This window comes from Hyposmocoma kahamanoa, unplaced genomic scaffold (genome assembly GCF_003589595.1).
Source record: "Hyposmocoma kahamanoa isolate Upper Pololo Valley unplaced genomic scaffold, ASM358959v1 102, whole genome shotgun sequence".
NCBI lineage: Eukaryota > Metazoa > Arthropoda > Insecta > Lepidoptera > Cosmopterigidae > Hyposmocoma > Hyposmocoma kahamanoa.
In genome coordinates, this window is record NW_020653337.1 from 15,896,987 (window position 1) to 15,907,171 (window position 10,185).

Here is a 10,185-nt window from a genome sequence, read left to right on the forward strand (position 1 = left end):
GGCGGTGGTTGAGGGTGTCCCAACAGACGTTCTCATTGATAGTGGTGCATTAAACGTATTTTCAGTCTCTTCTAATGTTTTAAAACACCTGTCTTGTCAACCGACAGCCGTCATAACGACCGGTGAGATGGAAACAAAGATCACTAGTCAAACACCTGTCTTTTAGCGCCCTTACAAACTGTCATACGAGGAGAAACTTAGAGTACGTGAGATAATAACGGATCCATTGGATATGAACATCATTAGGGAGTCCCAATCGGAGTATGCGAGCCCTATGCTCCCAGGAGTCTTTTTGACCAGGCAAAAAGAAGGACGGTCTTGACAGGCTACGCGTGGATTTTAGGGCGCTCAATCGGATAACAGCCAAACAACGCTGAAGTGAAGAATCGATTCCCTTTTCTGGGTTTGTCAAACTCGAGGGCCTTTAATCGAATATCAACGTATCATCAACAACACTTTGCGGCAGTAAATTGATGCCAGGTGTTAGTTTATGTTGACGATGTACTTATTATGAGCACTACTGCCCAAGAGGACATTGAGTTACTACGACATGTACTGCAAACACTCACTGCGGGTGGTTTTTCAATTAACCTGAAAAAGTGCTCACTTCTAGTTACTGAGGTGGAATATTTAGACCGAATCATAAATCAGGGCCAGGTGAAGCCGAACCGTCGTAAAGTGGAAGCCTTAGCTAATGCACCGGTAATGCCCACAAACGATAGATAGGTTAGACAACTATTAGGTTTCGCTGGATATTTCTGGCGTTACATCAAGAGGTACGCCACCACAACCGCCTGTTTATCACACTTGACGAAAAAGGGGGTTCCATTCAATTGAGGTCCTGAGCAGGAGGCAGTGCGCCAGGAACTCATTCAGCATTTGACATGTGAACCGATTCTGGCTAATTTGACCCAAAATTTGAAACGGAGGTCCACACGGATGCAAGTAGTGTTAGATATGGTGCAGTTCTCATTCAAGCCAGCAAAGATGGTAAAAAGCATGTTGTGTCGTATTTCAGCCAGGTCACGAAAGGATTTGAAAAGAACTATCACTCCTATGAGCTCGAGACTTTGGCAGTGGTCAAGGTTCTCCAAAAATTTCGTCATTACCTAGTCGATCTACAGTTCAAACTTGCAACAGACTGCAATGTACTGAAGGCTACTGAAAAGAAAAAATATCTGTTACCGCGCATAGCGCGCTGGTGGATATATTTGCAAGATTTCAATTTCATTATTGAATATAGGAAGGAAGTTATGCTGCCACATGCCGACTACCTTCGTCGGAACCTGCCAGTTCGTGTAAATCAAATCTCATGACCCCAGAATTGGGCCCAGATAGCTCAAGCTGCCGACGAAGAAACGCAGAAACTATTACAACAGCTTCGGGACGGAGAACTTGATCCGACTCGGTACGTGTCGCGAAACGACTTGACTGCTATGTTATATACCTAAGGGCCACAGGTTAAGCTTTCTACGAGATTTTCATGATGAGCACGGACACATCAACGCGAAAAAAACATTAGATCTTATTTTAAAACATTTTTGGTTCCCTCACCTCCGCGAATTTGTCAGAAAGTATGTATCCCTTGCGTGATTTGCATATATATAGAATTAGTTTTAAAATAACTAAATATTTAATATAAATATGTATATGTAATAATTATAAAAATATGTGGCACGCCGATGTTACGATGATCACGATTCCACCGGTTGAAAGACTATCCGACGCCGCCGCCGACAGTTTCCGATCGATGTACATCTCTATACCGAGAACAAGGGGATTAATTTCAAAAGTCAATGTTACAAAGTCTTTGTTCGCCAATCTTAGGGTTCATCAAATTGTACATTGTCGTTTTTGGTGGTATCTGGACTACCTTTTTTCAACATTATGATATAATTAGGTTGAATTCGTAGGTAGAGTCAATGTTCGGAAAATGGATCACATTTTTACCTCCAGCTATTTTGATATTACTTTTCTCTGTTTACAGGTTTATTGTAGGGTTGGTGGCACTCGGTCGGGACTCTCGAGATGACTCATGTGGTTCCGAAGCTTTGCCTTCCATGTACACTGATCTGACGCATTTTCGAAAATGGATAATGCACAACATCCAAGAATTAGAATCTATAACCACAAAGAACTGTGAAGCAGAAAGTGAGTTACATAAATTGATGCGAGAGGAAAAACTTAAAAAGAAGAAGAAAGAAATAGCAAGTGGTGGCGACATTCCAAAGTATGACTGTTAGAAACAGCTACTACTGGCGAAAAACAACTAATTTCAAAATGTAAAATAAATACTTTTTAATTTGTACGAATTTATAGAATTTGAATATGTTGGTTACGAGTTCAGTGAATATTTAGGAACGATAGCGTTAATTAGAATAATACAAAGATGTTTTGGCATGTATTAGTACTTGAAAAATCAACCACCCAATCAACCCACGTCTGTCTTTCCTTATTATCTTCCTATAAAAACCTTGTCTGACACCAGTATACATATAAAGACTGACAAGATAACTATTGTACCTCGAGCTTGAAATAGCTGCGCTATACTCCGTCCAACCATTTATTTAACTTCTGGCAGACCGATTCCTAATGCGTTTCCGATTCGATTTTCTATAACAATCGATTTTATTTATGAAGAAGTTTTAATATAAATAATAAACTTTGAATGTAAGCGGGTTCCAAAAGAAGATATTTCTGATTGGAATCGTGATGTTGCGTTTGACAATTTGTGTACTCGAGAATTAATAATGAATGTTAATGAGGATGCAAGTGATGATTCTCGTTCATATGGAGAAGAATCCGACGATTAATTAAAATAAACAATAAGAATTTAGTATAATTATTTATAACATATTTCATTTCATTATAATTTATTAGACAGGTTAACTACTTGAATAATCTTCGTTACATAATCTGTTGGCTCGATAAATATCGGAGCTAAAGAGCACGACGCTTCACTAAAATAAAAAAAAAGAGTCCAGGAAGTATTGCATTTTTTGTCTATGGTTGTCTTAGAGGATGTAAAAAAAAAAAGAAAGGAGCTGCCCTAACTACAGAATCAACGTGCTTGTAACCAAAATGTGAAAGTTACAAATAGCGGATTTCTTTAGTGTTGTACCATAATCTATCGATAAGTCATTATCGACATGCAAATGTGTGGCTTGAGTGTTGAAACTGTTTTTTTTTTTGTTTCTTTAAGTATGCCTAAACAAACTCAAGTCTAATTTAATCTCGAGTGGCATATTGTTATTAAACCGAACGATGGCAAGGCAAGGCAAATAGGCTGTCTATACTTTGGTATTGGCCTTTAACCGGCAACGTTGGACTAATATGACATTGTATTGCAGGCTTTAAAAAAACAGACATTTTTAATAGTTAGAGTTGTCATTGGCAAAATCAGAAACGAGTGAATAATTTTGTTTTCAGGAACTGAGAATAACTAGTAAATGAGTCTTCTTTGATCTAAATTGAACATAAAATTATTTACAAATAAACCTAATGATGGAATAGCATTGTCATGTAATCTAGTTACATTCAAAGTAATGTTAAAATTTGACTCTTCAAAATGAAGCGAATAAATGAAAATGGTCTTTGATTTAATGTTTATATTCAGCACTATTCTATGGCGGTTTGATTTCCAACCATTCTTCCTTCCTTTTTTCATTTGTAGGAAAACTTGAAATAACAAAAATAATAATAATAAAACAATAAAAACCTTGTAGTGAATTGTTTTAATAACAGAATATCGATGCTTACAAGATGTATGCTTACAAGATCAACACTATCTCAAAATAATCGTTAACAACAATCATCAAAATATACAATGAAATAGGCAATCTAAAGTAACAAAAGCAAAATTAGGTAAAATTTATAAATAAATTACTTAAATAAGTCCAAAATGAAATGTTTGGGCTATTGTGTGATTTGTAGACAAAAAAATAACACATGCCTGTGCAATGTAACATTCGATTGATTTGCACTTTTTCTAAAGCCACATCCCTTAATGCTGCAGCGTCGCATTTTTATTAATACCTAATTATTCTCACTGTCAATATTTTTGTCCAATTTAATTATAATACATGCGAATAATTCAATAGTACATTTGGAAAACATTTGTTTTGACATTTGATATACTTCCCTTTAACAACGGTATCATGTACCTCATGTATTGCGAAATGGACACGGTTGGCATTTAAGATGAGTTACATATTTTCAATTCCCGTGTTTGACACAGACCAATGTAATGTTATCTCTCTTGGCTTAAGACGGCACGTAATAGTTAAACAAAGACAATAACATGTTTATGTTTTCGACGTCGAAACGCATCACATACATATAACGTCTGATTTATATATGTCAACGTAACATGTCCTTTAGTTTCCACAGTCTAAGATGGTTGTATATCAATAATTACGGAACTTCGGAGGCATGCATATGTCAAAAGTTAAATAAATCGTTGGACGGAGTATAGTAGGTAGCTTTCGTATTGTCTTTTATAAGTTACGAAACAAGATGAGGATCCAAATCAAACTTTTCTTGGCATCTACTCGTACGTGTCCCATATCAACAAAAATTCGGGACTGCCCATTGACTTTATTAAGTCAATGGGACTGCCATAGATTTTTGTCATCCAAGTACGCATAAGTTGTATGTATAAGCTTCTGGATAAAGCATAAACAAAAAGTTTCACTAGAGTTTTACGCATAAAAGGCAAATTTTGAATATCAACCGGAATCTTAAATACATTGCCCCTTATGAATTTGTTACTTTGTGAAGACAACTGTCAAGAACAGCAGGCTTACTTTTATCCCTCGTAGTAATGTTATGTCTATCACTTTTTTACTTGAAATAATAAAGTTCTAACGTAATAAACAAATGGCAAATATTCGAGCAAAAAAATTCCATCTCGTATCATTGTATGATATATTTATACTATATCCATTTTTTTATTATCCAATCAAATCATTTTACTCGTCTTCATGGGTGTACAATAAAGATGTAAACATACATTATTTTATGATCGCTATGACGTACGATCGAGGCATACAAAAGTAATTATACATTATGTCCAACACTTCTAAATAATAATAATAATAATAGTTAACATAAATAATCTCAGTACAAAGTATTAAAAAAAACCGACCTCAAAAGTCATTTATCCTATTTATCCTACTTTGCCCCACTTTGTCCTACTTTGAGGTACCCTCTTTCCAACAAAATAATCATCGAAATCGCTTCAGAAATGCCGTGGAGTTATCGTGTAACATATATACAAAAAAAAAAACTAACGTACAGTCGAATTGAGAATCTACTCCCTTTTTTGAAGTCGGTTAAAAATAGTCACGAATCACTGATCATGGACTCCCACCTTTACAGGACAGTGAAAAAATCACGCTTAAAATATACAAAAGTCATTTAATATAGTAATCAATGTAAACAATTAATATCATGCACTCACATTCATGTCTCAATATTATACAAAATAATTAAAATAATTCCTACTATTTTTCAATTAAGTCAAATAAACTGCTTTTAAATTCCGCGGAACTTTTACTCTCCTCAAATGTAATGGCAAATTATTATAGAGTTTTGTTGCCATTGCGAATATACTCTTCTGAGACAACGATGTTTTACATGTTCTTTGGTGTGATTGGTTAGGACGTCGTGCTTTTGTAATTGCAGGAAAAAGTTCATTTTTCAATTATCGTATGAGTGTGTTTCATATTTTTATAAATTTTCTTATTCGTACTTGGCTATTTCGCATGCACCTATACGTTTCAGCTTAGATAATAATGGACACAATTTCCTGCACCGTCTCTTGGGACCTTGTGCTCGTAAATCCAAAGCCGAACGTTTGTTTATGTTCGCTACGGGCCGTGGGGACGTTTGAGCTAGGTATGTTACAGATACTGGCCGTCAGAATTATTTTAAATATTTGTAGTTTCCGTATGAATTGTGCCAGAAACGTGTCATTTTGGAAAGTTTATATAGTCGCATCGTTTATATGTCCAGACGTGTGGCGAACAGTCCATTATTTAAGACAGAACTCTCTAAAAAAACCTTTAACTTTCTAAGACCCAGCAAACTATAATGAGAACTAAATAATAAACTAAAAAATATATAGGGAGCGCTAAACTCCCAATGTATATTAAATATTTTTTTTTCATATCAAGTGACGGGACGAACAAGTGGTGCGCCTGGTGGTAAGCGACACGCCTATCCATCATAGCAGTTGAAGTGTCACTCAGAGCTTTAAATCGCAGAGATCTGAGGGGCACTGCCACTGCGCGCGACACACTGAGACATAAGTGGACAAGTTCCTTATATTAGTAATTTTACTAGCACCCGCACAAATGTAATTACATGATTGCAACTATGCTCTCAGTTTTGTTTGTAAAACGTATTTATCTGGATATCCTATGTTCATATAGAACATATGCACTAGATTTGAATTCGATATTTTTTAATTACCCTGGGTCTTTACGTGATCATAGGAATCACATTACCTGGGTCTAAATCACTTCACATATTACGTAGGTCATAATGCTTAGGAGGCTAAGGAAAGACCTATGTACACAATTAGTTCCTGCTATCACTTTCCAGCATTTATTCGTTACTGGTCATAAACAAAACTCACTATAAGATAGGTAATAAGATAAGTAAATAGCTGCAGAAATGCGAATAAAAGCCAGTGCATCAAAATGTAGAATAATAATTTTGTTGAAACGAATTTTCAGCAATCTAAATTATATGGAAAACAGACAGTACAATAAATATGATTAGACCAAACAAACTTCTGCCCAAAGAATACTTAAGTGTAATAATTATTCTACTAATACGTTTTCGGACAAACGATACTTCTGCTGTAAGACATTTCTGTGTTGCAAATTTATGCCAAAACTGTCCTCGCACCAATAAAAAGAAGTCGATCCGTGTTCGGCGTAATGAAATTCGGAAAGAAAGAAATTCGAGCTTATGATAGGCTATCTCTGGGACAGTGCCAGCAGCTGACAGTGACATCCAATTTCTACAAAGAGCTCAAAAGATGATCCTCTTAACTATGAGCAATATGCCCAGGTACCTACATCACTTAACACATAAATCCACGATTATCTGAAAGTAACCACAGCCAATGAAGAGATTGGCAATTCTACTCAGAGATGCAACTTAGCTGGTGAGGCACCTTGATTTATTGGAAATCACAGCTTGTGACTGAATCTATAGTAAACGACTCAAAAGGAAAGATATCCTCTAGACAGGGAACTTCCAGGAGATATACTTACTGAAGGACAAATTCTGCATTACACCATTGAATCTGGAACACATTTATATTGAAAAGCACTAATTGCAGATTAAACACACATTAAAAAACTATACGATAAGTGGTTCACAATAAGAAGCCCACAAGGCAGTGGTATTTAAATCACAAATATTACTAACAATTGAAGTTTAAATTGCTTAGTGTAGCTGGAGCGAATGCGGCTGATATCCATCGCACGGCGAATACGCGGCTTACAGGATTAACCGCTGAATACTGATTGGGGATCCGACCGTTTTACATTTAATTATACAGGTAATCCGATATTTGGATTTGTTGGAAACCGACGAGTATAGCCGAGTGTACGTGTCCGTGCTATCAGATAATGCAGATTTTGATAGTAGTGCAGGTTACTTTGATTGTAAATCGGTACTTAATACCTGACAGTATAGGTTTACAATCAAAATTGTAACGATGGTTTAGCAGTTTTCACTTTCTTTTCAATCGACTTTTAAAAAAAAAAGGAGGAGGTATTACGTTTGGCAGTATGCATGTTTTATGTATGTTTTCAGATTTCTCCGTTAATTGTAGACCGATTGTGAAAATTCTTTTTTTGTTTGAAAGGGTGCACTCTCGTGGTGGTCCTATTGTCACCAAGTCAGAATCTGATGAGGGAAATGGAAATCGAGGCAAATCATCATATTTTATAGACACGTACATTGACGTACCGATTTGTCCATGAATTGTGGATCGATTTTGGAAATTATTTTTTTGTTTGAAAGGGTAGACTCTCGAGGTGGTCCTTAATGCCAACGATGCTGTTCCCGGCTCGTTTCGGTTATCACAAATTTAAAAAAATATTTTCCGCACATAAAAGTCGGCTTTTCACTTGACAAAATACATGTAGCAACAAATCACCGCACCGTCACCATGATAACCAGAAAAAAGTATAAAATGTACAAAGGAGTCCGTAACAGTCCTGTCACTAAGAAGTCAGAATCTGATGAGGGGATCCCATGGAAATCGGTAAAAAGCCGTTAAGCAAACTTTTGAGGTGGGTTTTTTTTTTCAATGAAAAAGTTACAATTACAGCAAAGAAAGGTTGTCAATATTTTCATTGTTATAAATGTAAAACTGGATCAGTATTACTTGCAATCATAATGGTAAAATACTTATGATGAGATTTATATCTAAAGTCTAAATTACCTCCACTCGGATATGATAACCAGCGAAAACGGCCTTTTAGATGGACTGAAGACTTAGCTATCTACCAAAATCTAGCGAAAGAAATATTCACCAAGACTTACTTGTAAGATGTTATACCATTGCCTTTTCCTTAACAGAAGGAATTTAAAAAACAACAACATATTAGAGGCAACATTCCAGGGCTGTAAAGTAATACGTTAAATTGTATTAAAATTGTCTATATCGAAACCATTTACGTTTTAACTTATTAAGAGAAACCGCGGCCATTCCACGATCTACACATTGTTATACACATAATAATTTTCCTTTTTCTCTGATCTTGAATAGGGTATACCTATCACAGGTTAGAAACATGATTTACAGAATTTTGTTTCCCCGAAAGCCTTCCGGCAATTATTGAACAGACTTTGTTTAATTTGGTCGGAAACGCGTTGCGAATTTCTTCGTTACACCATTTAATGTTTTACGGTATTCGTTTGGCGATCCTCATTTCCCCAATATTTCGTTGACCAAAGTAATGAATCGAATATTTTGTTTAGTGATAATAAGCTTATTGAATATCTCGAAGTTTTACTACCATGATATTCGATGATTTGTTTGTGAAATTACTACACTAGTTTTTTTTATAATTATTAGTACAAAGATCGAACACTACAAGTAAGGATACCAGGCTTTCTTTCATACATTCCTCACAGATGTCGCCATGGCAACAAAGTCGTTAAAAACGAAGAACAAAGACTTGCAACAAGCACAGAAAAATTCGTAAGTTCTGCTGGTTCGTTCCGTAGCTCAGTTGGGTGAGCACTAGACACGGTATGCTGAAGGCGCTGGTTCAAATCCAGCGGGATGGAAGGAATTTTTCTTAGTCTTTGTTTTAGTAATTATTTTGTTTAAAACTATTTTTCCAGATTTAAATCGCGTATGTTTGTTTTTTTCAAACAATTTGATGGATGGTCAACCGTGACCATGGGACCTGTAAAGGGCCCGAAACGTCGATTTGTTTGAAAAAACAAATATACGCGATTTAAATCCGGAAAAATAGTTTCATTTCCTATGTGTAACAATCGCGAAAACCTAAGAACTCGATATTTTGTTTAAGTTCAAAAAACGATATCCCCAACACGTTGTTTATTTACCTCGGATTTAGTGTGTCACACAAATAGTAATCTATTGAAATTTTAGTCTTCTAATTAATAAACAAACACTTTAAATTCTCCATTCGATTATCTGCAAAAAACAAATAGTCAACAATCTAAACATCATGGAATACAAACGGTAAGGCAAACATAAACGAAACGAAGTTCTGCCAATAGAATACTTATGTGTAAAAATTATACGTAACAATTGTTTTTTTGGAGCGAATATCTGCTATAAGATATTTCTATGTCACAAATTAATGCCAAATCAATCATCGCCATGACAGACCGTGTTCGGAATAATGAAAGTAATTGATAGAAAGTAATTAGTCTTTGTGATCTTACCTTAGAAAAGGAATCTAAATAGGGAGAGAGGACGACCATACTTGTCGAAGCGGAGTCGCCTTGAGTCGATAAATTTTAAGTAGCAGTAGAGCTCCTTGTGAAAGAGTTCATCCAGGAAAGTACTGCCACCTTATCTATTTCTGCCACCAAGCTGCAGTAATGTAAGCATCATTACGTTCTGATTTTGAAGAGTAAGGGTGCTGGTGAAATAACAGGCACATGGAACTTGTTAACTTA

At 35.7% G+C, this 10,185-nt stretch overlaps 1 protein-coding gene across 1 annotated transcript in view; it reads left to right on the top strand.

The window, feature by feature from the left end:
• The window catches only part of LOC113233877 (trypsin epsilon-like), a 9,653-nt gene extending 7,410 nt beyond the window's left edge, over positions 1 to 2,243 (top strand). The window contains exon 4 of the mRNA XM_026469104.1: positions 1,988 to 2,243. Coding sequence (XP_026324889.1) covers positions 1,988 to 2,243 — 256 coding nt within the window. The remainder of the gene's footprint in view (positions 1 to 1,987) is intronic.
• The last annotated feature ends 7,942 nt before the right edge of the window (positions 2,244 to 10,185 follow it).